The sequence below is a fragment of the Hyla sarda genome, chromosome 4, assembly GCF_029499605.1.
Source record: "Hyla sarda isolate aHylSar1 chromosome 4, aHylSar1.hap1, whole genome shotgun sequence".
Classification (NCBI taxonomy): Eukaryota; Metazoa; Chordata; class Amphibia; order Anura; family Hylidae; genus Hyla; species Hyla sarda.
The window spans coordinates 342,594,272-342,620,987 of record NC_079192.1 but is presented as its reverse complement, the minus strand read 5'-3'; the positions used below and the strand labels follow the sequence as shown (position 1 = coordinate 342,620,987).

The window sequence follows — 26,716 nt, the reverse complement described above, 5'->3', positions numbered from 1 at the left end:
GGACAATAAAATGGCTATCTTACAAGCTGAGATCAAGGAAACCAACCGGTAGAAATTCATAAGGGACAAATCAGACTACGACTCTTCACAGGTCTTTACTTGGAATACAAAAAAACTGCATAAACAATTCTGGCGTGGCAATTATAACAGAAGAAGGGGAAACATGTGGAAACAACTTCAGACTTTTGGACTACTCACTCTGATACAAGCCAATCCGATGACTCCACAAACCACCCAAATCCATAACCATCAGTCCCTGGTCAGTTCCCTTTAGGAAGAAAATCCGGAGGGGCAGAGGGAGGAAAGGACCCAGTCGGCTCTACCAAGAGAAAGGGTGTCTCGTGGAGAGACTGACCAATACCACAGAACCCTTAAACATTATCAATCTCACTGACGTTCCCCTGTCAGACTATGTGAGTCTTTTGACTACACACAGTTCAAGATCGACTTATTTAAAGCCACAAGGAAAATGTATCTATTTAAAATGTTTTATAAAAATGGTCCCACTTGCAGGCAGCAATATCGTAGAGAAGGTGATTCTCCTGCCAAGATAGGTCCCTTGGGTTTTTCTCCTATTAGCAATGCCACTGAGGACAATCTACAAGTCATACAAGATCTATGCCATTTAGTTGATGACTATTCTAATATGCATTTGGGTAAATCTGTTCCTGATACACATCTTGCGAGGGGGGCCACAAATTGATTTTAAAATCAGTGATTGTCCTTCCCACAACTGTGTGCACACTGCAGGTACACAGATATATTAGTGACCCTTTGAAGTGGCGGTAGCACAATCAATTCAGATGGGAAGAGAGACACACTGATGTTTTTAATCCTTTTCTTTTTGTGTGTTTAATTATAATTGCAATAAAGATATAATATATGATAAATTTAGGGTATTAGTGGATCACCCTTTTGGTGATCTTTTGGTAAATTGGTTAATCAACCCTCCATGTATTGGTCCTAATGGATCATATGATACACATCTTGCTGCACAGGAGTCCAAAACTAATTTATTTAAAGGAGGTAATCACTCCAATTTCCCCAGGCAGTCCTTTAGACCTGTTCATACAGGCCGTTCGTAAAGATGTGAAGGCACTGATGTATCCGCATTTAATTAGCAATTTATCTAAAGGAGAGGAACGTGTACTTTTGGCTTGCTAGCAGACCCGATTTAAAAGTTTCAATGGCAGACAAAGGTGGGAGTACCGTGGTTATGTCCAACGAGTAATGCCTGCTAGGTGATAACATTACATATGCACGGCTCCCCTCAGACCCCACTCAAAAAAACATTGAATCAGCTACGTTCGTTTCTCAGACGTCAGTCCAAACAAGGCATGATCTCTTCTATTACCGCAGAGAAATTATTTCCCAACTCTCCTAGACCTGCTAAGTGGTATTTCTTACCTAAGGTGCATAAGTCGCAGAACCAACCCCCTGGGCATCCAGTTGTTGCAGGGATTGGCTCTGCGACCGATTACCTATCCCATTAAAACCACTATTGAGACATATACCTTCATATCTTAAATATACTGGAGATATTTTGATACATCTTGAGAGTTTCGAGTGACACACTAATTATAAACTAGCCTCCATAAACATCGAGAGTTTGTACACCCGCATCCCTTGGGATGCGGGTGTACGAGCCATTCGAGAGTTCCTTATGGAAACCGATAAAACTGGAGCATTCCCTTCATTTGTATGTGATGCCCTTTCATTTATCCTTTCACACAATGAGTTTAAAGAGGGAGAAGTTTGGTATAGACAGGAGACCGGTACTGCAATGTGCACACCGATCTCCTGTACCTATGCCAATCTTGTTCCCACCATTTTTGAACGCCTCAATATCTTTTCCAATCTCAATCCCTACATTAGGTATATAAAACTCTTCCTTCGTTTTGTTGACAACATTTTGGTCGTCTGGGATGGCCCAGAAACTGAATTTCAAGGATTCGTTACATACTCGAATACAGTTAATAAAGAAAATATGTTATTCAAATCTGTGTTTGGTGGAGCAGAACTCGAATTTTTAGATGTCAAGCTGGAGGTTATTAATGACACATTAGTGACAATGGGCTATTGAAAACCCATTGCACGCAATTCTATTCTTCATTTCCAGAGCTCCCATCCGCACATACAAGACAAGGAATTCCATATTTGCAATTTATGCGTTTAAGACGCATCAATAGTGATAACCAGATTTTTCAAAACCAATCAAAAGAACTAAAAAATTGGCTCCTAGCCAGGGATTACCCACTATCAGTTATTGATTCTGCTTTGGATAGGGCTAGGAGAATGAAAAGAGTTGACTTATTACTACAAAAAAACTAAAATATCTAAAAATAATGAGAATGAGAAGCGATTTGTATTCTCCCTTAGTAATTCTAATCTTAATCAAGTAGTGATCAGAGCGATACATTGTCACTGGTATATGCTTGGGACAGATACTGATCTCAAACGCGTGACAGCAAAAAAAAACCTGGTTACCTTTAGAAAAAATTTGACAGCTAATTAATATAAGCCTACTTCTTCTTCTTGGTTAACAGGATATTCCCTAAAAGGAAATTTTCCATGCAGGAGCTGTTCATTTTGCTCACAAAACTGGGCCAGCAGACCGCTAAAATTGGGCAACAATACACACAATGAATGAATTGATAACGTGTTGTACTACATTTGTCATTTATGTACTAATATGCCCATGTGGGTTTTATTACGTAGGCAAGACCATTCGCCAGATCCATGTCCCCATCCATGAACATCTGAGATCCATCAAAACCGGTATTGGAGCTACACATCTTATAATCCACATGCGCGAGGTTCATAATAGTAACACCACCTTACTTAAGTTTGCAGGATTGGAAAGAGTATATCCATCTTTAGACAGCAGAGATAGACATACAATATTGTTACAGAAGAAGGCACGTTGGATCCTTAGACTTGAAGCCACAGGAGCCCTTGGTTTTAATGATCGCTAAGAATTCAAACCCTTTTTTATAATATTCATATTTTCTATGTCCTATTGTCTTCTACATGTCCCAGATAAACTTGTATTACGTATATTTTGATATGTTTTTAACGTTTTGTATATTATACACTGTTTTTGTACATACCTGTTGCGATCACATGAACCTATCTGTTTCTTACCTGTTCCGGTGTCTCTCACATAACATGCGCTTGCATGTGAGACGCCAGGTGTCAGTTAGTGGAAGCACGCTTAGCGTGCGAAACAGTACTGTCCCGTTACCACCTCTGCCTCCTACCCTTCACAGCCTGTCCTGCACGTCGTATTGATGCCTTACAGATACAAGTAAAGATATGATCACTGGACGTTAAGTGCAGTCTCCTTTCTTCTCTTGCTACATTTTACATATTGTCTTGTTGAGAGTATGCACCCCGGACCCCAGGATCAGCCTAGGTTTCTAGTGGTCAGTCTTCAGCTGAGAATTTAACCCCCTTCAACTTTGCAACTGCCGATGCACTGTTATTCTAATCACGTAACTTGTGAAGTGCACAAAGGTATTTGAGGCCATAGGTTCTCTAAACTCCACCATTAACCCCTTAAGGACCCAGGATGTACTAGAACGTCCTGGCACCCTGGGCTTTAAGGACCCAGGATGTACTAGTACGTCCTGGTGTTTCTCCAGTCTCTGCTGCGCCCCAGGCAGAGATCGGAAGCGGATGCCTCCTGAAATGCTTCAGCTGACATCCAGGGCAAACGCCGAGGGGGGCCATGTAGGCCCCCCCATGTCGGCGATCGCCGCAAATCACTAGGGAAATCACCCCTGCGATCTGCGGCGATACGGGGCTGATCGGGTCTCTGGGACCCGACCACCCGGTAATTTTGCATGATCCCGGTAGTCACAGACAGCCAGGACTATGCTGGAGGCCAGGAGCGAGGTGGCAAGCCTGCCACCTCCTCCTATCCCCTGCGATCCGTCGGTTAGCTAACCGACCAATCGCAGGGGGGGGGGGGGCGGTTACTTCCTCCTGCCCTGCCCGGCCCTTGGAAGTCCGAAGAGAACGGGAGGAAGACCGGGGGACGGGGGAGTGCTGGGGACCGGCCCCGGTACTTACCTCGTCACTGAAGACCCGGATCCCGGCGATGAAGACGGCGGCGGCGGCGTCAGGTGAGTTCCTCTTCAGCCGCGGTCGGGCCCTTTACAGCAATGCACGTCGCCGCAAAAGCGACATGCATTGCTGTAATGGGACCCTGTATACTACAACTCCCAGCATGCCCAGACAGCCCTTGGCATCTGGGCATGCTGGGAGTTGCATTTTTGCAACATCTGGAGGTCCACAGTTTGGAGACCACTGTGCCCTTCCAGATGTTACAAAACCACACATCCTCAGCATGCCCTTACTGTCCAGGCATGCTGGGAGTTGAAGATCTGTAACATCTGGCCCTTCAGATGTTGCAGAACTACAACTCCCAGCAGGCCTGGACAGTTTTGGCATACTGGGAGTTGTAGTTTTGCAACATCTGGAGGGCTACAGCTTGGACACTACTACACAGTGGTCCCCAAACTGTTCTCCTCCAGCTGTTGCGTAACCACTACTCCCAATATGCCCTTCGGCTGTCTGGGCATGCTGGGAGTTGTGGTTTTGCAACAACTGGAGGCACACTGGTTGGGAAACATTGTGTGTTTCCCAACCCATGTGCCTCCAGCTGTTGCAAAACTATAACTACCAGCATGCACTGATAGATCGTGCATGCTGGGAGTTGTAGTTTTGCAACAGCTGGAGGGCTTACAGTGAGTATCAGGCTGCAAGTTTGCGATGCAGCAAATTTTGTGCGGCAGCGGGAAACTCACTGTAATCCCCCGCCCGTGTGACTGTACCCTAAAAACACTACACTACACTACATTAACACAAAATAAATTAAAAAGTAAAAAACACTACATACACACATACCCCTACACAGCCCCCCTCCCCTCCCCAATAAAAATGAAAAACGTCTGGTACGCCACTGTTTCCAAAATGGAGCCTCCAGCTGTTACAAAACAACAACTCCCAGTGTTGCCGGACAGCCGTTGACTGTCCAAGCATGCTGGGAGTTTTGCAACAGCTGGAGGCACCCTGTTTGGGAATCACTGGCGTAGAATACCCCTATGTCCACCCCTATGCAAATCTCTAATTCAGGCCTCAAATGCACATGGCGCTCTCACTTTGGAGCCATGTCGTATTTCAAGGCAACAGTTTAGGGCCACATATGGGGTATCGCTGTACTCGGGAGAAATTGCCTAGCAAATTTTGGGGGATCTTTTTCTCCTTTCACCCCTTATGAAAAGGTGAAATTGGGGTCTACACCAGCATGTTAGTGTAAAAAAATAAATTTTTTACACTATCATGCTGGTGTTGCCCCATACTTTTCATTTTGACAAGAGGTAAAAGGGGAAAAAAGACCCCCAAAATTTGTAATGCAATTTCTCCCGACTACGGAGATACCCCATATGTGGGCGCAAAGTGCTCTGGGGGCGCACAACAAGGCCCAGAAGGGAGAGTGCACCATGTACATTTGAGGTGATTTGCACAGGGGTGGCTGATTGTTACAGCGGTTTTGACAAAGGCAAAAAAAAAAAAAACACATGTGACCCCATTTCGGAAACTACACCCCCCACGGAATGTAATGAGGGGTGCAGTGAGAATTTACACCCCACTGGTGTCTGACAGATCTTTGGAACAGTGGGATGTGCAAATTAAAAATTTTGTACAGCCCACTGTTCCAAAGATCTGACAGACACCATTGGGGGGGAAATGCTCACTGTACCCCTTGTTACGTTCCTCAAGGGGTCTAGTTTCCAAAATGGTATATAATGTGTTTTATTTTTTTTATTTTTTTTTTTTGCTGTCCTGGCACCATAGGGGCTTCCTAAATGCAAAATGCCCCATGAGCAAAATTTGCTCTCAAAAAGCCAAATATGACTCCTTCTCTTCTGAGCATTGTAGTTCGCCCGTAGTGCACTCCAGGTCAACTTATGGGGTACCTCCATACTCAGAAGAGATGGGGTTACACATTTTGGGCTGTATTTTCTGCTATTAACCCTTGCAAAAATGTGAAATTTGGGGGGGAAACACATTTTAGTGAAAAATGTTTTAAATTTTTTTTTACGAATGCAAAAGTCGTGAAACCCCTGTGGGGTATTAAGGCTCACTTTATTCCTTGTTACGTTCCTCAAGGGGTCTAGTTTCCAAAATGGTATGCCATGTGTTTTTTTTTTTTTTGCTGTCCTGCACCATAGGGGCTTCCTAAATGCGACACGCCCCCGAGCAAAATTTTCTCTCAAAAAGCCAAATATGACTCCTTCTCTTCTGAGCATTGTAGTTCGCCCGTAGTGCACTTCAGGTCAACTTATGGGGTACCTCCATACTCAGAAGAGATGAGGTTACAAATTTTGGGGGGTATTTTCTGCTATTAACCCTTGCAAAAATGTTAAATTTGGGGGGAAACACACATTTTTGTGAATTTTTTTTACATTATTCACATTCATGCAAAAGTCGTGAAACACCTGTGGGGTATTAAGGCTCACTTAATTCCTTGTTACGTTCCTCAAAGGGTCTTGTTTCCAAAATGGTATGCCATGTGTTTTTTTTTTTTTTTTTTTTGCTGTTCTGGCACCACAGGGGCTTCCTAAGAGCAACATGCCCCCTAAAAATCATTTCAGAATAACGTACTCTCCAAAATCCCCTTGTGTCGCTCCTTCCCTTTTGAGCCCTCTACTGCGCCCGCCCAACACTTTACATAGACATATGAGGTATGTGCTTACTCGAGAGAAATTGGGCTACAAATATAAGTATACATTTTATCCTTTTACCCTTTGTAAAAATTCAAAAATTGGGTCTACAAGATCATGCGAGTATAAAAAATGAAGATTGGGAATTTTCTCCTTCACTTTGCTGCTATTCCTGTGAAACACCTAAAGGGTTAAAACGCTGACTGAATGTCATTTTGAATACTTTGGGGGTGCAGTTTTTATAATGGGGTCATTTGTGGGGTATTTCTAAGATGAAGACCCTTCAAATCCACTTCAAATCTGAACTGGTCCCTGAAAAATTGTGAGTTTTGAAATTTTGTGAAAAATTGCTGCTGAACTTGGAAGCCCTCTGGTGTCTTCCAAAAGTAAACATAAGGTAGACATACTGTATATGTGAATACATTTTTTTTTGGGGGGGGATATCCATTTTTCTTACAAGCAGAGAGCTTCAAAGTTAGAAAAATGCAAAATTTTCACATTTTTCATCAAATTTTGGGATTTTTATAAAAAGCACTGGATTAGCATTGATGCATTTTTTCTGGATACTCACTAAGAAATAATGTACTTCCCATATTAGAGTAGGGCACCATTTTAGGTCTGAAAATGTGATGGCCCAATCTTTTCTGGGTGCTCCCTTGAGTTAATAGGTACCATTATATTTGAAATAAATGAACACTTTTTTTTAATTAGGGCAAAGTTAGCTCTGATGAAGGCAGAAAGAGTTATAGTTGAAGTTTCTTCTGTATATTTCAAGTGAACTTCTCAATGTACAATAAGTAAACAATTAAATAGAGATTGGAGCACATGTAAAAAATATTTTTTTATAGTTAGTTGTTAATTTATTTAATATTTCACTTCTTGGATAAATCTCCTATTGTTTTTGGTGTGCTAAAATTGTTGTGGTTAAGAATAATGATAATAATCATTATTAATTGTCAGATTTTTACTTTTTTATGATTATTAAATTGAAACTTCAATGAAGTGTATAGAATATAAAAACTTACCTCCATGAGGAAAGAATTGGGAATAGATTTGCTTGAATGTGTCTTCATTAACAACTCCACTAGGACATTCCTATATGCATGTAAAAAAAAAAAAAAAATGTATGTTTACAAATATATGTAACAGCTAAATATTTAGGTTGTATAAAACAGAGGCCTAAAACAGTAACAATTTTTTTTTAAGAAAGTATACAAATTCAAATATATATTAGTATTGTTTAAATAGCACCAACTAAAGATGAGCGAATCGAATCTGATGAAGTCGAATTCATTCCGAATTTCATGAAAAATTTGAATCGGACCGAATCCGAACTCTGACTCCATTCGAAATAACAAATTCCTTCATTAGCGACACCCTTCATATTTCCAGCAGAGAGCTATGAGTATGCAGATGCTAAGGCTCCGTCTGATTCTATCTCCGCTACCCTAACTTAATGACAAGGGGAAGCAGTGTCCCCGTCCCCTGTCATTAAGTTAGGGTAGCGGGGTTAGAATCAGACGGAGCCCGGCGGCTGCAGAGTGATGCCAGCCCGGGCTCCTTTTAACATACCTTTGCACCGTAGAGTCTCTATATCCCCTACTGTAATGTCATATTTCCTGCTGGGTCCCGTGATTGTCCGGGACCGAGCAGCCAATTACGGGACCCGGCGGGAAATTTGATCTTATGGTAGGGACTAAAAACTCTGCGGCTCCCTTATATGTTAAAAGGAGCCCGGGCTAGCATCAGTCTGCAGCCATCCGGGCTCCGTCATATTTTATCCCTGAAGCGCAGTGGTAAGGGCTGACATAACGCTACAGGCTCCCGCAGCCGGGCGGGGAGATGTGTAGGAGCCTTCCCTACCATCCTTCCGAACTGCGGTACACGCTGAGGAATGGCATGGATGGCCCCTGTACATCTCTTGGCCCGGCTGTGGGAGTCCCGGGCAGCTGCAGTGTTCTGTCTGACTGGGCTTCTTACCACGGCGCCGCGGACTTTGCTGTAATTTCAAATTGAAATATGAAATTACAGGGATTTTCTGTAGCGCGGGTGACAAGCTTGCCACCTGCCCCCTACCGCACAACTACAACTCCCAGCATGTCCTTATTGTAAGGGCATGCTGGGAGTTGTAGTTGTGCGGCACAGGAGATGCGCAGGTGGGTGACAAAAAATGTATTAACCTATTTTTCATGTTTTTTTTTTTCCTCATTTTAAATCCGTATATCCTGTGGACTACTTCGGATTCGGTGGACTGCATCGATGACCAGTGTTTAAAAAAAAAAAAAATCTGTTTAATGTTTATAAAATGGTTAACGAGGGCTTGTGGGGGAGTGTTTTTTGGAATACATTTTTTTAAAACGTGTTGTGTTTTTTTTTTTTTTATTCCTTGACAGGCTTAGTAGTGGAATCTGTCTAATAGATGGAATCCATTACTAATCCTGGGCTTAGTGTTAGCCCTTAAAACAGCTGCCGCTAACCCCCAATTATTACCCCGGTAACCAACGCCACAGGGGCGCCAAGAAGAGCGGGTATCAAAAGGCCCAAAGCATCAAAAATGGTGCTCCTGGGCCTAGACGGTAACAGGCTGGCGTTATTTAGGCCGGGCAGGGCCAGTAACAATGGTCCTGGCCCACCCTGGTAATGTCAGACTGTTGCTGCTTGGTTGAAATTTGGCTGAAAATAAAAACAGGGGGAACCCTATGTAATTTTTTTTTTAAATAATTAATTATTTATGCAAACAAAAGCATAAGGTTCCCCCTATTTTTATTTTCAGCCAAATACCAACCAAGCAGCAACATTCTGATGATATCAGGGTGGGCGAGGACCATTGTTACTGGCCCTCCACAGCCTAAATAACGCCAGCCTGTTACTGCTTAGGCCCAGGAGCACCATTTTTGACGCTCCGGGCCTGTTGGTACTGGCTCCTCCTGGCACCCTTGTGGCGGTGAGTAGCAGGGTGATAATTGGGGGTTAGTGCCAGCTGTTTTTGTGGCTAACGCTAAGCCTGGCTTAGTAATGGACTCCGTCTATAAGCCAGCTTCCACTACTAAGCCTGTGAAACACAAACCAAAAAAAATGTTGTCACTGTACTCTTCCAAATCTAAAGTAATCCACAGGATACATGGATCTGAAATGAGAAGAAAAACAAATGAGTTAGTACATTTAGGGTGAAAAAAAGGGGTAAAATTTTTTTTTTATAAACACATATATATCAAACATTTATTTCAAAGCTGCAAAAAGTAATTTATTGTTTTTTATGTGCTAAAAAAAATGGTATTCAAAAGTGATTTATTGGTTTTTGCTTATATAAGCCAAATTTATCAACCCCGTGATAGTATAAGGCTAGGTTTCCACTTGTTTTTTTTTTTGTACACCTGAAAAAACGCCTGCAAAAACGCCAGTTTTGGCAGTTTTTCTGGCGTTTTTTCTGACGTTTTGCCTGGTGTGTGGAAACAGCCAAATATGAACCCTGTGGCAGTTTTCTTACTGCCTTCTGGGTACCACTCTGTGGGTTGGATGCTGCGCCCGGTCCACAAAGTGTAAGGAGGGGAGGAGTGATGTATAGCATCACTATTCACCTCCCCCGGCCGTATAGTATACAGGGGGCATAGTGTACCCGTGTATACTATACAGGAGACGGAATCCTGTCACCAGACTGACAGGACTCCCTGCTCCTACAGCCCCTTTGGGCGGTATACAGATTATACAGCTATCTATAGATAGCTGTATATAGTGTATACAGAACAGGAGGTCCACTTACCTCCCTCGTTTCTGTCCCCGCTGGTCCGTGTAGCTCCGCCCCCTAGTGATGACATCATTAAGGGAGGAGCTACAGATCCAGGCTAGTAAGTCTGAAGCTCTGTTAACATTGTCCTTTTTGGATAATGTGAACAGACCCTTCTGCCAGTGTCTTCCCAGATAGGGAGACTCCAGCTGTTGCTAAACTACAACTCCCAGCATGCCCAGACAGCCAAAGTCTTTCTGGTCATGCTGGGAGTTGTAGTTTTGCAGCAATTGGAGTCTCCCTGTTTAGGTAGACATTGAATTATGGGTGCTCTCCCCTGCGGAGAGTGCAAAAGAGGGGTGTCTCTCAGACTGTTCTTGGCTTATACCTTTTAGCCTGTTAAAACACAACAAGAGACTTGATCTCTTTTACAGTGTCAAACTTGCGTCAAAGGCACAAAACTGCCCCTTATTTGTCCCCATTCCTAACTCCTCCCACAGTACTTTTGTCTGACTTACAATCTAATTCAGTTCCGGAACATTAAACTCTTTCTTCCTGTGCCCTTCACACTTGGATCATCAGACTGCTGTGCAGACCAGATCAGCAGAACAAGTCCTCTTAGTGTCCACTTGTCAAAAAAATTACTCTCAGCAATATGCAAATCTCCCCCCCCCCCCCCCCCTCATTGGACCTGCTGTTCTCTCACAGAAGGAAAGACCCTAACAAGAAGAAATGGAACACTCCTAAATTAAAAGAGCAACACTGTTTAACCTCTTCAGGACATAGGGCGTATGGATACGCCCTGCATCCCGAGTCCTTAAGGAATTCCGGCCCCCACCGCTAGCCGGTTGGGGACCGGAGCTGGACAATTCATGCCAGCGATCTGCGGCGATTCCGGGTCAATCGGGTCTCCAGTGACCCGGTGACCCGGAATTACAGCCAGAGCCTGCAGGGGTGAGGTGGCACTGGTGCCACCTCACGATCGCCCTGATTCGTCGGCCGGATTACCGGCCGACCAATCAGGGCGCCTGCTGCGGGTGTCACTTCCGCACCCGCTCCGCCCCTCTTCCGGAGGACGTGAGCGGGTGCGGGACGTGCACCCCGGGTGCTGGGGACCCCGATCCCCGGCGTCAATGTTGGGATCGGGGCCCCAGGAGCAGCGGCGGCGGCGGTGACGACGAGGGACTGACTCTCCGGCGTGGATTGTTGGAGGTGAGTAACAGCCTCCTGCTGTTGCTTAGCAACAGCTCCCAGCATGCAAAAAGGGCATGCTGGGAGCTGTAGTTATGCAACAGCAGGAGGCAGACCACCACAACTCCCAGCATTCCCTTATGGGCATGCTGGGACTTATGGTTTTGCAACAGCTGGAGGCACATTTTTTTCTATGGAAAAGTGTACCTTCAGCTGTTGTATAACTACAACTCCCAGCTTGCACAAACAGCTAAAGTGCATGCTGGGAGTTGTAGTGGTGCATCTGCTGGTTGCATAACTACAACTCCCAGCATGCCCGTTGGCTGTCGGTGACTGCTGAGAGTTGTTGTTTTGCAACAGCTGAAGGCACACTGGTTGTGAAACTCAGAGTTTTTTTTTACCTAACTCAGTGTTTCACGACCGGTGTGCCTCCAGCTGTTGCAAACTACAACTCTCAGCAGTCACCGTACACCATGCACCGTACATGCTGGGAGTTGTAGTTTTGCAACAGCTGGAGGCACACTGGTTGTGAAACACTGAGTTAGGTCACAAACTCAGTGATACATAACCAGTGTGCCTACAGTTGTTGCAAAACTGCAACTCTCAGCAGTCACCGACAGCCAACGGGCATGCTGGGAGTTGTAGTTATGCAACAGCTGGATGTCCCCCCCCCCCCCAATGTGAACGTACAGGGTACACTTACATGGGCGGAGGATTACAGTAAGTATCTGGCTGCAAGTTTGAGCTGCCGCAAACTTTCTGCTGCAGCTCAAACTGCCAGCGAGAAACTACTGTGAACCCCCGCCCGTGCGACTGTACCCTAAAAACACTACACTACACTAATACAAAAAATAAAATAAAAAGTAAAAAACACTACGTATACACATACCCCTATACAACCCCCCTCCCCTCCCCAATAAAAATGAAAAACGTCTGGTACGCCACTGTTTCCAGAACGGAGCCTCCAGCCGTTGCAAAACAACTCCCAGTATTGTCGGACAGCCGTTGACTGTCCAGGCATGTTGGGAGTTTTGCAACAGTTGGAGGCACCCTGTTTGGGAATCCCCTATGTCCACCCCTATGCAAGTCCCTAATTTAGGCCTCAAATGCGCATGGCGCTCTCACTTTGGAGCCCTGTCGTATTTCAAGGCAACAGTTTAGGGCCACATATGGGGTATCGCCGTACTCGGGAGAAATTGTGTTACAAATTTTCGGGGGTATTTTCTGCTTTTACCCTTTTTAAAAATGTAAAATTTTTGGGAAAACAAGCATTTTAGGTAAAAAAAAAAATTTTTTTTTTACATATGCAAAAGTCGTGAAACACCTGTGGGGTATAAAGGTTCACTTAACCCCTTGTCACGTTCCCCGAGGGGTCTAGTTTCCAAAATGATATGCCATGTGGTTTTTTTTTGCTGTCCTGGCACCATAGGGGCTTCCTAAATGCGGCATGCCCCCAGAGCAAAATTTGCTTTCAAAAAGCCAAATGTGACTCCTTCTCTTCCGAGACCTGTAGTGCGCCAGCAGAGCACTTTTCACCCCCATATGGGGTGTTTTCTGAATCAGGAGAAATTGAGCTTCAAATTTTTAGGGGTATTTTCTGCTATTACCCTTTTTAAAAATTAAATTTTTTTGGGAAAACAAGCATTTTAGGTAAAAATGTATTTTATTTTTTTACATTTGCAAAAGTCGTGAAACACCTGTGGGGTATTAAGGTTCACTTTATCCCATGTTACATTCCCCGAGGGGTCTAGTTTCCAAAATGGTATGCCATGTGTTTTTTTTTTGCTGTTCTGGCACCATAAGGGCTTCCTAAAGGTGACATGCCCCCCAAAAACCATTTCAGAAAAACGTACTCTCCAAAATCCCCTTGTCGCTCCTTCCCTTCTGAGCCCTCTACTGCGCCCGCCGAACACTTTACATAGACATATGAGGTATGTGCTTACTCGAGAGAAATTGGGCTACAAATACAAGTACAAATTTTGTCCTTTTACCCCTTGTAAAAATTAAAAAATTGGGTCTACAAGAACATGTAAGTGTAAAAAATGAAGATTGTGAATTTTCTCCTTCACTTTGCTGCTATTCGTGTGAAACACCTAAAGGGTTAAAACACTTACTGTATATCATTTTGAATACTTTGGGGGGTGTAGTTTTTATAATGGGGTCATTTATGGGGTATTTCTAATATGAAGACCCTTCAAATCCACTTCAAACCTGAACTGGTCCCTGAAAAATAGTGAGTTTGAAAATTTTGTGAAAAATCGGAAAATTGCTGCTGACCGTTGAAGCCCTCTGGTGTCTTCCAAAAGTAAAAACTCATCAATTTTATGATGCAAACATAAAGTAGACATATTGTATATGTGAACCAAAAAAAATGTATTCGTAATATCCATTTTCCTTACAAGCAGAGAGCTTCAAAGTTAGAAAAATGCAAAATTTTCCATCAAATTTACGGATTTTTCACCAAGAAAGGATGCAAGTATCGACAAAAATTTACCACTATGTTAAAATAGAATATGTCACGAAAAAACTATCTCGGAATCAGAATGATAACTAAAAGCATCCCAGAGTTATTAATGTTTAAAGTGACAATGGTCAGATGTGCAAAAAACGCTCCGGTCCTTAAGGCCAAAATGGGCTCCGTCCTGAAGGGGTTAATCCCCTATGACCAAGTTTTTTTTGGAACTAAATGACCAAGAGTTTGTTTTTTATTTTTACCGTCTCAATTTTCCAGTCAGGTCCAGAGATTCCATGCCAGAGCTAATAGGGTTATAGATTGTGGCACTTTAAGTGGTAAACAACCAGGTTAATAGTTTTCTCTAATTCCATCCATTAGTGCCATTTAGAAGGCAATGTACATGTATGCTGGGGTGTTGCAAAATGGTTCTTTCTCTGATGTACATACAGTAAATGTGCAAATATGGCAAGGGGTTAAAGATACAGCACCAATCCTTACATATAAATAGAATAAACAATTCTACTAAATAATAAATAAACTAAATACTAAATAATACACCTGCATTTTATATGTTGTGAAAATTATGTTATTGTACATTGCAATACTTTAGGTAACAAATATTTCTTTAAAAAAATTCCTTAGTGCAGCGTTATGAATCATTTACAACCTTTTAGATTTTATTCCACTTAAAATACAAACTTACATTTTTGAAACCCCTGTAAAGAACTTGGAGCTCTCGTTTTGAAAAATTAGTTTGTGCTTCGAGTTGTTCTAGCCCTTCTGGGCGACAACACACTGTCGCCATTTCCAGCTCATCTTCTAATTTGTCTACAAAACAAGAACATAAATAAATGTAAGATTTTAAGTAAAGAATTCAAAATATAAAAGATTACGATTTTATATTTATGCATTTATCTAGGACAATAATCATATAAACACATAAAGTGGCACATTTAAAAAAAACGTAAATATTTTTGGGTTTGCTTTGAAACAAACACATGATCTAATAGCATCACATATCATCTGTTCACCATTTTTTTTCAAGTTTTCCTCATTATTTTATTCTAATGGCATAGGGTCACCAAATGGTATCCCCTTCATTCACCATACCCCTTTCCTCACCTCCTTGGTTGAACTTGATGGACATATCTACACTACTAACTACACTGCTCAAAAAAATAAAGGGAAAACTTAAACAATACAATGTAAATCCAAGTTAAATCACACTTCTGTGAAATCACACTGTCCACTCAGGAATCAACACTGATTGACAATCAATTTCACATGCTGTTGTGCAAATGGAACAGACAACAGGTGGAAATTATAGGCAATTAGCAAGACCCCCCCAATAAAGGAATGGTTCTGCAAGTGGTGACCACAGACCACTTCTCAGTTCCTATGCTTCCTGGCTGATGTTTTGGTCACTTTTGAATGCTGGCAGTGCTTTCACTCTAGTAGAAGCACGAGACAGAGTCTACAACCCACAAAAGTGTCTCAGGTAGTGCAGCTCATCCAGGATGGCACATCAATGCGAGCTGTTGCAAGAAGGTTTGCTGTGTCTGTCAGCGTAGTGTCCAGAGCATGGAGGCGCTACCAGGAGACAGGCTAGTACATCAGGAGATGTGGAGGAGACCGTAGCAGGGCAACAACCCAGCAGCAGGGCCGCTACCTCCACCTTTGTGCAAGGAGGAGCAGAAGGAGCACTGCCAGAGCTCTGCAAAATGACCTCCAGCAGGCCACAAATGTGCATGTGTCCACTCAAACACTCAGAAACAGACTCCATGAGGGTGGTATGAGGGCCCAACATCCACAGGTGAGGGTTGTACTTTTTGCCAGAGAACACCAAGATTGGCAAATTCACCACTAGCACCCTGTGCTCTTCACAGATGAAAGCAGGTTCACACTGAGCACATGAGTCTGGAGACACAGTGGAGAACATCCTCCAGCATGACCGGTTTGGTGTTGGGTCAGTAATGGTGTGGGGTGGCATTTCTTTGGGGGGGGCGCACAGCCCTCCATGTGCTTGCCAGAGGTAGCCTGACTGCCATTAGGTACCGAGATCCTCAGACCCCTTGTGAGACCATATGCTGGTGCAGTTGGCCCTGGGTTCCTCCTAATGCAAAACAATGCTAGACCTCATGTGGCAGGAGTGTGGCAGCAGTTCCTGCAAGAGGAAGGCATTGATGCTATGGACTGGCCCACCTGTTCCCCAGACCTGAATCCGATTGAGCACATCTGGGACATCATGTCTCACTCCATCCACCAATGCCACGTTGCACCACAGACTGTTCAGGAGTTGGCGGATGCTTTAGTCCAGGTCTGGGAGGACATCCCTCAGGAGACCATTCGCCACCTCATCAGGAGCATGCCCCGGCATTGTAGGGAGGTCATACGGGCACATGGAGGCCACACACACTACTGAGTCTCATTTTGACTTGTTTTAGGACATTACATCAAAGTTGGATCAGCCTGTAGTGTGGTTTTCCACTTTGATTTTGAGTGTTACTCAATATCCAGACCTCCATGGGTTGATAAATTTGATTTCCATTGATCATTTTTGTGTGACTTTGTTGTCATCACATTCAAATATGTAAAGACGAAAGTATTACATAGGATTAGTTCATTCATTCAGATCTAGGATGTGTTATCTTAGTGTTTCCTTTATTTTTTTTGAGCGGTGTATGTTACTATGTGGCTCCAGCTGTTAGGGATATTTTGCCCATAAAAAATACATATGTGCCTAAAAAAACATTGTATGGTGCATTCCACAATACTTCTCTGTAGATTTAAATAAAAATATAACTATAGCATGCCATATTTATAAAGTAGGTGATCATGAGAGGGCAAAAGGACCTCACAAATGGCGCTGCTGGTTCTGTAGGAAGCTTGGAATAAACCAAATCCAGGTAAAGTATTGTAAGAACTTGTGGATTTTATTGCAAATGAATAAAATTAATAAAAGCAATACAAGTTTAAGATCTTGCAATAAAATTCACAATTTCTTACAATACTTTATCTGGATTTGCTTTATTCCAAACTCACTATGGAACCAGCAGCGCCATTTATGAGGTCTTTTTGCTCTCTCATGATCACCTACTTTCGCCAGGAGACGGTTTTACCTCACCTGTAACCTCAGGCTCAGCAGCGGTTCCTGCTAATTTTGTAACCCCAGCAGTGGGTTGATATGCAAGTTTTATACTTGCTCTTAGGTGAGCAGTTACTACCTAAGGGGCCTGCAAGCCCCGCACCTCTTTCCTTTCTCCTTCCCTTTTCCACCCCAACGGTATCACACGAGGCACCCTCTCTGGTCTCTTTTTTTCTCCCCATACAGGCTATATTTATAAGGTAACATTCTAAAATATACTCATTTCTTCCATTCCAGCGCTGCTGCTCCATGTCTCTCCAGTGTTCTCTGCAGTGGGCTCAGAGTGCCACTGCCATAGCAGCGGGAGTGTTTAATGGTAAGTAAACAAAAACACAGGGGTAGACTAGAGTACCAGCGTTGGACAGGTAAAGGTTTGCATCCCCAATTTGTTCATTTATACACGTAGCACATTGTAGCAATGGTTCTCTCTATTTGATAGCATGTGTGATTTCTAACATATTTGTATATTAATTGATTTACTAAAAATGATTCTTTACCCTAATTTAAAAATCGTTTAAGTCTTGGCCACTAGGGGTCTCACTACCCTGCAATCTGCAGTCATCTGCCTGTTGTTAAGGGAATTTCATCTGTATTAGAACTGTCTTACATAAGGTGCGCAGCATTTATTAAATAGAATCTATATTAACAAAACTCAGACTCACAGATTTATCAATGTTGGTGTAAGGTAGTAAAGATTTTACCCCTTGTTGCTTGGTGTATTGTATGTACCAAAAAGGTGCAAAGCACTTGATAAATTTTGTGCGATTATAGAAACCAGTAATCTGCAGAGATTGGTTTAAGTTTATGCTCTAGCATCTGACACTCTTGTACTTGTCTTATTAGGTGGTGTAGGTTTGCGCAAAAAAGTAGGCTTTGCGCAAACAAAAGAAAAAAAAAAACATTTTAAAATTACATTTGCGCAAATAATAAATGCAGCTCCACTGCAAAAAGTGGGGTACGGTGCACCAAACAGTAGACCACTATGAAAGATGTTCTACTGAAAATTGCACAAAAAAATTGTGCAAAAAATGCTATAGTGCAAAACTTGCAGGGACATTTAGAACATTGAAGTGGTGTAAAGCCAATTATAAATGTCCTCCAATGTGTGTAAGTGTATACACGTGTGTATGTTCCATCATCACTTTCAAACGGCTGGAGATATTTCAATGAAACCTGGTACACGTGTTACTCATATGTAAACTAAAAATATAGGTTAGGTAAATTAACCTTAACTCACCCTCATTTAAGAGTGTAGGGGGGCTATGTTTGAAGTCCCATGCAAGTCTATGTGAAATGTATGTTCCAGCATAACTTTCAAACAGCTGGAGATATTTCGAGGAAACTTGGCACACATGCTACAGTATATGTCAATTAAAAATATAGATTAGTTAAACCCTCCCCCTTATATGAGGATGGGGTTTTTGTCTGAAGTCCAATACAAGTCTGTAGGACTACCAGTACCCTACTTCACAAGCTCTGCCCTGCATCTCTAGGTGAGTGTGTCAGTCAAGCTTGAAGGCAACGCTACTACCAAAACAATTCCCTTTCCACAAACCATGCACCATTTATTTTTTGACTATTTTTGTTTCAGCTGAATGCCGAAAACACAATTTTCACCCTATACACCTACAGTGGGGCAAAAAAGTATTCAGTCAGCCACCAATTGTGCAAGTTCTCCCACTTAAAAAGATGAGAGAGGCCTGTAATTTTCATCATAGGTATACCTCAACTATGAGAGACGTAATGAAAAAAAAAATCCATAAAATAACATTTGATTTTTAATGAATTTATTTGCTAATTATGTTGGAAAATAAGTATTTGGTCAATAAAGAAAATTTTATCTCAATACTTTGTTATATACCCTTTGTTGGCAATGACAGAGGTCAAAGTTTTCTGTAAGTCTTCACAAGGTTTTAACACACTGTTGCTGGTATTTTGGCCCATTCCTCCATGCAGATCTCCTCTAGAGCAGTGATGTTTTGGGGCTGTTGCTGGGCAACATGGACTTTCAACTCCCTCCAAAGGTTTTCTATGAGGTTGAGATCTGGAGACTGGCTAGGCCACTCCAGGACCTTAAAATGCTTCTTCTGAAGCCACTTCTTCATTGCCCGGACAGTGTGCTTGGGATCATTGTCATACTGAAAGACCCAGCCACGTTTCATCTTCAATGCCCTTGCTGATGGAAGGAGGTTTTCACTCAAAATCTCACGATTCATGGACCCATTCCTTCTTTCCTTTACATGGATCAGTCATCCTGGTCCCTTAGCAGAAAAACTGCCCCAAAGCATGATGTTTCCACCCCTTGCTTCACAGTAGGTATGGTGTTCTTTGGATGCAACTCAGCATTCTTTCTCCTCCAAACACTGTGAGTTAAGTTTTTACCAAAAAGTTTTTCTTTGATTTCATCTAACCATATGACATTCTCCCAATCCTCTTCTGGATCATCCAAATGCTTTCTAGCAAACTTCAGACACGCCCGGACATGTACTGGCTTAAGCAAGTGGACACGTCTGGCACTGCATTATTTGAGTCCCTGGCAGCGTAGTGTGTTACTGATGGTAGCCTTTGTTACTTTGGTACCAGCTCTCTGCAGGTCATTCACTAGATCCCCATGTGTGGTTCTGGGATTTTTGCGCACCGTTCTTGTGATCATTTTGACACCACGGGGTGAGATCTTGCCTGGAGCCGCAGATCGAGGGAGATTATCAGTGGTCTTGTATATCTTCCATTTTATAATAATTGCTCCCACAGTTGATTTCTTCACACCAAGCTGCTTGCCTACTGCAGATTCAGTCTTCCCAGCCTGGTGCAGGTCTACAACTTTCTTTCTGGTGTCTTTCGAAAGCTCTTTGGTCTTTGCCGTAGTGGAGTTTGGAGTGTGACTGTTTGAGGTTTTGGACAGGTGTTTTTTATATTGATTACAAGTTCAAACCGGTGCCATTGAAACAGGTAATGAATGGAGGACAGAGGAGATTCTTAAAGAATAAGTTACAGGTCTGTGAGAACAAGAAATTTTGCTTGTTTGTAGGTGACCAAATACTTATTTTCCACCATAATTTGCAAATGAATTATTCAAAAATAAGACAATGGGATTTTATGGATTTTTTTCTCATTATGTCTCTCATAGTTAAGGTATACCTATGATGAAAATTGCATGCCTTGCTCATCTTTTTAAGTGGGAGAACTTGCATAATTGGTGGCTGACTAAATACTTTTTTGCCTCACTTTATATCATCGGACCTTCAACCACAATCTCTATTTATGGCTTTCAATCTCTTCATCACAACTCAGCCTTACCTGAGGATGGAATATGAGGACAGGATATGAGGGTGAGCCATGAGGTCAAGATATCAGGTCAGGATATGAGGATGGGATAGGAGGTCGTAATATGAAGACGGGATATGAGGTCAGGATATGAGGATGAGATGTGAAGACAGGATATGAGATTGGGATGTAAGGTTGGGATATGAGGACAAAAGCATCCTTCTTTTTTCCTCTCCCACAAGAATTAGGAAGGAAAAAGCGAGCACCACCAGGTACTCTGCTAGTAATTAGTAAAATAATAATAAAACAAACTATCAAACCACCACAGTAGCTGCCCCCACCGGAATCGCGTTTCACCTAGCCTTTTGACACATTTAGGCCATACCCCCTTATTAATGTGTAAATGCGCCCTTATTTAGTGTCTTAAATGCATAATAAATGTTGAGCACCTTTTGTAAGACAGTTTTTTGACCATACACATAAGATTGATTATGCTTATTCGGCCAACATTTATCATATCTGAGTTATCTTGTCCCTTGAGTGTGAATATATTTTGAAGAGAGGCAATAAAGTTGCCACCTGACAGCTCTGATCGTGACTTATCTCCCCAAGAAATTAACTATCCAATATGCTTAATCATCTCCCAATATCTGCAGTCAGCAGAGATATGGAGTCTACCATACACGATTTATGGGTGGCAAATTCAGCTACAGTCAAAACATATCTAAATATCTAATGTTTATAGTTGGCTTAAATGGTCATTTTTTTCTTGGCGTAATAAAAGTTTGTTAACCTTCAAAGGCACACTAACAGTGTTGTAGAATGGACTGAGGATGCCGCCTAAAAGCAAAATTATACAAATGGTACAAAGTATTAATTTGTCATTTTTCAAAACATCCTAAACATGTCCTGTAGGAATAAACATGTTAGTAACTAGAGTAAACCAATGCAGTTTAATAAAACAGTTTAAAAAAAGTGTTCATACTACTGAACCAAGATGGCACCAATAAGACATTAAAATGTTAATAAATAAACATACTTAATAAATAAACAGGTTTCATTGATAGAATCCTGCACCAGTGCCCTTTGAATATCATATTAAAAAGGTCAATAAGGACTGAAATGCAACTACTTGATATCATAAGGCGATCATTTAAAAAATATTTACATTTAATTCTCTGCACTTCCGTGATATGTGGCTACTCGATTATCTATACATCTTATGTGTGGCTATAGTATTCTACTTATGGACTCTAAATAAAACATTATTAAAAAGAAATTAAACTGTCTATCTATTGGTGTGTAGTCAATTTACACATTAAAAAAACGTAAATAATTGAACCCCTCAGAACTATTCTGGGTGTAACAGTGGAGGAGGATGAGAAAAAGTTAAATTTATTAAATGCCTTCTTCTCTTCTATATTTACACAAGAGAATCAAAAGACAGATTACATGACTGAGGATAACAAACATATGAGAGGTCAAAAAGGAGATGCTATCCTACCTTAAAGGGGTACTCCATCCCTAGACATCAGGCTACTACCATCCTGACCACGAGAACGGAAGATTGTGACGTCCCGACTCCGCCCCCATGTGACGTCACACCCGCCCCCTCAATGCAAGTCTATGGGAGGGGTCGTGACAGCTGTCACGCCCCCTCCCATAGACTTGGATTGAGGGGGCGGGTATGGCATTACACAGGTGCGTGGGTCGTGATGTCACGATCTTCCGTTCTCGTGTTCGGAATGGTATTAGCCTGAGGGCCTCCAGCGGTTCCGGAAGCCCTTACAGGTGGGTGCCGCATGGTAAAATGCGGGGGTCCCCAGCGGCGGTACCCCCGCCATCAGACATCTTATCCCCTATCCTTTGGATAGGGGATAAGATGTCTAAGGGTGGAGTACCCCTTTAACCCCTTAACGACGCAGGACGTATATTTACGTCCTGCGCCGGCTCCCGCGATATGAAGCGGGATCGCGCCGCGATCCCGCATCATATCGCGTGGGTCTCGGCTCTAATCAACGGCCGGGACCCGCGGCTAATACCACACATCGCCGATCGCGGCGATGTGCGGTATTAACCCTTTAGAAGCGGCGGTCAAAGCTGACCACCGCTTCTAAAGTGAAACTGAAAGTATCCCGGCTGCTCAGTCGGGCTGTTCGGGACCGCCGCGGTGAAATTGCGGCGTCCCAAACAGCTGATCGGACACCGGGAGGGCTCTTACCTGCCTCCTCGGTGTCCGATCGACGAATGACTGCTCCGTGCCTGAGATCCAGGCAGGAGCAGTCAAGCGCCGATAATGCTGATCACAGGCGTGTTAATACACGCCTGTGATCAGGATGAGAGATCAGTGTGTGCAGTGTTATAGGTCCCTATGGGACCTATAACACTGCAAAAAAAAAGTAAAAAAAAAGTGTTAATAAAGGTCATTTAACCCCTTCCCTAATAAAAGTTTGAATCACCCCCCTTTTCCCATAAAAAAAATAAAACAGTGTAAAAAAAAATAAAAATAAACATATGTGGTATCGCCGCGTGCGTAAATGTCCGAACTATAAAAATATATCATTAATTAAGCCGTAAGGTCAATGGCGTACGCACAAAAAAATTCCAAAGTCCAAAAAAGGGTATTTTGGTAACTTTTTATAACATTAAAAAATGAATAAAAAGTGATCAAAAAGTCATATCAAAACAAAAATCATACCAATAAAAACTTCAGATCACGGCGCAAAAAATGAGTCCTCATACCGCCCGGTACGTGGAAAAATAAAAAAGTTATAGGGGTCAGAAGATGACATTTTTAAACGTAAAAATTTTCCTGCATGTAGTTATGATTTTTTCCAGAAGTGCGACAAAATCAAACCTATATAAGTAGGGTATCATTTTAACCGTATGGACCTACAGAATAATGATAAGGTGTAATTTTTACCTAAATATGCACTGCGTAGAAACGGAAGCCCCCAAAAGTTACAAAATGGCGTTTTTTTTCCGATTTTGTCGCACAATGATTTTTTTTTCCGTTTCGCCGTGCATTTTTGGGTAAAATGACTAATTTCACTGCAAAGTAGAATTGGCTACGCAAAAAATAAGCCATAATATGGATTTTTAGGTGGAAAATTGAAAGGGTTATGATTTTTAAAAGGTAAGGAGGAAAAAACGAAAGTGCAAAAACGGAAAAACCCTGAGTCCTTAAGGGGTTAAAGAAAATAACCTTATAATACAGCATTCTTTAAAGTATTAAGCACGATCCTAAACTGTGTACAGTAGTTGATATTTCAGAGTAGAGCTCCCGAAACCATTTCTACTTGGGCCTTACCAACCAACCCATGGTAATGTTGAGGCCTCACCAGTGAAAATATACTACCACAGTACTGCAACCATATTACCTGAAGCAGTGCATACAAAATCACCATACAGCTTACATAATACCCACCAGAACACCAAATGCCACAGTGCAGTACAAAATACCTATCAAGCATTGCCAAAAAAAGCAACACAGCAGCATAAAATTACCTTCCAGCAGTGCCAAATACCACAGAACAGCACAGAAAAATTTCCTAGCAGCAATAAAAAAATATCACAGTGCTATTCAAAATACCATAGTGCAGGACAAAATATCCCTCTGGCAGAGGTATACAAAATATTACAATTACAACAGTCTCAGACTGTTGCTACAAAGCGCCAAAAAAAAAAAAATGGGGTGCACAAAAAAGAACAGATGACCAGAACACAGTTATAGCACTATTTAAGTCACTGGTCAGACCAAAACATGGAATTGTGTGTACAGTTTGGGGAACCAGTGCACAAGAAAGATGTTGCAGAGCATTAGTGGGTACACAGGCAGACAACCAAAGTAATAATTAAACTGGGTGGACTAAAGAACCCAGAAAGATTATCAAAATTAGAGTCACAGTATTTAATATATAAGAAAGCTTCTGAAGGGCAAAATAATACTGTAACTATGTATTAAAGGGGTATTCCGGTGGAATTTTTTTTTAAATTAACTGGTGCCAGAAAGTTAAACAGATTTGTAAATTGGTTCTATTAAAAAAAAATCTTAATCCTTCCAGTTCTTATTAGCTGCTGAATACTACAGAGGAAATTCTTTTATTTTTGGAACACAGAGCTCTTTGCTAACATCACGAGCACAGTGCTCTCTGCTGACATCTCTGTCCATTTTAAGAACTGTCCAGAGTAGGAGAAAATCCCCATAGTAAACATATGCTGCTCTGGACAGTTCCTAAAATGGACAGAGATGTCAGCAGAGAGCACTGTGCTTGTGATGTCAGCAGAGAGCACTGTGTTTCAAAAAGAAAATAATTTCCTCTGTAGTATTCAGCAGCTAATAAGTACTGGAAGAATTAAGATTATTTTTTATAGAAGTAATTTACAGTACAAATCTGTTTAAACTTTCTGGCACCAGTTGATTTAAAAGAAAAAGTTTGCCACCGAAGTACCCCTTTAAAGATCAATAAAGAGACTTCTCCCATATTCTATTTATATCCAGAACTTTATAACAAAGGAGCATCATCTATTTCTGGATAAAAGGTTTTCACACCTGCAGAGATAAGGGTTCTTTACTGTAAAAGCAGTGAAATTATGGAACACTCTCCCAGAGGAAGGGGTCATGGTGAACTCAATAAAAGAGTTTAAAAGAGGCCTAGATACATTCATGGAGAGTGATAATATTATAGGTTTTATTTATTAGATCTCAAGAAGGGTTGTTGGTTCAGGGATTTAGTGGAATTGCCAGATTTGGAGTCAGGAATTTTCTCCTCTAAAATAAGTAAAAATGGCATCATTCTCTTGAGGTTTTATTTTTCCTTCGCTAAAACTGCAGGATAAAAAGTTAACCTAGATTGACTGTATATCTTTGTTCAGCCTTACAATCCATGTTAGAATCTAAACTAATAATACACAAACAGCTGCACTGCTCGTGTCTTTTATTGAGCACAGGGAGTACACATTCAAAATGCATTTGAAGACATTTGAAGACAACTTGCCTAACTATGGATTGATGTACACCCAAATTTCTAGCAATGCTTTTAGAGCTTTTTGCAGCTTTATACGTCTTTATATCATGTCTTCATGGATCTTCCAAAACTTGTTTGTGTTGAAGCATAGTTCACAATAAGATTATAATTTTTTTATTTTATTTTTTTTATCTCAAAGGGGAACTGCTGTGCTTTGGGTGATGGAACAGCAAGTACAGCGCATACACAGTTTTTATTTTCTGTGTCTTTTTATTTTGATGTATTGGCCCTTTTGATGCCTCAGTTTGATATATTGATATAATGTTTGGATAAGGTTGTGTGCCAGGCACAGGTTGTCCCTGTTCTTTAGATGTAAAGTCAGCAAAAGGTGTTTGTCCTTGGCATGTTCTATGGCTTTCTTTGCTTTAATGAGCTCAATGTTGCCTAATGGCATGTTAGGTCGCAGACACATTTCTTAGGGGGAGAGGACATAGACACCAATACTCAGGGGGTATAGGAAACAGGCCGCACAGACAGTGATCCCATTTTTGGAGTTTTACTAAGCATTGACTATTGACACTATCACCAATATTCTACAGCTCCTGCAAAACTTAAAGTATTATGCCTCTATATAGGAATAATAGTTCTGAAAGAAGCAAGAGCTGTTATTCCTTGTATTTGTGTAGATAAAACACAAAGCATGGCTCCCTTTACTTATAAGAAATAATCCAACTTAACTGAACATGTATAACTGACTTAAACACAACATGTGACTCTTCAACAGTTAAGTAACTACAAAGACTATGGGGAAGAGTTATCAAAACCTGTGCAGAGAAAAAGTTGTATACAGAAAGAAAAAAAGAAGACTAGAGGACGGAGCCTCGTGCATTACCCTAGACAAGGGGGGGAGGGGGGTTCCCTTGCGGGAGGGGTGCAGGCTCTGTAGATTAGTCACTCACCTTGAGCGTATAGAACATACACATCACCCCATATAGGGGTATTGTCACGATTCGGCTGGCTGGATGTGGATCCTCTGTGTCAGCGAGGGATTGTCGTGGACCGTGTCGGTGGACCGGTTCTAAGATGCTACTGGTATTCACCAGAGCCCGCCGCAAAGCGGGATGGTCTTGCTGCGGCGGTAGCAACCAGGTCGTATCCACCGGCAACGGCTCAACCTCGCTGACTGCTGAGAAGGCGTGGGACAGAAGGACTAGGCAGAGGCAAGGTCAGACGTAGCAG

The 26,716-nt window shown here is 42.0% G+C and overlaps 1 protein-coding gene across 4 annotated transcripts in view; it reads right to left on the bottom strand.

Moving 5' to 3' along the window:
* The window catches only part of KCNIP1 (potassium voltage-gated channel interacting protein 1), a 348,616-nt gene that overhangs the window by 180,772 nt on the left and 141,128 nt on the right, over positions 1 to 26,716 (bottom strand). For all 4 annotated transcript variants that reach the window (XR_008843083.1, XM_056516527.1, XM_056516525.1 and 1 more), the window contains 2 exons: positions 14,805 to 14,929; positions 7,757 to 7,826 (listed from right to left, as the gene is read on the bottom strand). Coding sequence is in view for 3 of the 4 variants with exons in the window: in XM_056516527.1 (XP_056372502.1) it covers positions 7,757 to 7,826; positions 14,805 to 14,929 (195 nt within the window). In the remaining variant the exon portion in view is untranslated. The remainder of the gene's footprint in view (positions 1 to 7,756; positions 7,827 to 14,804; positions 14,930 to 26,716) is intronic.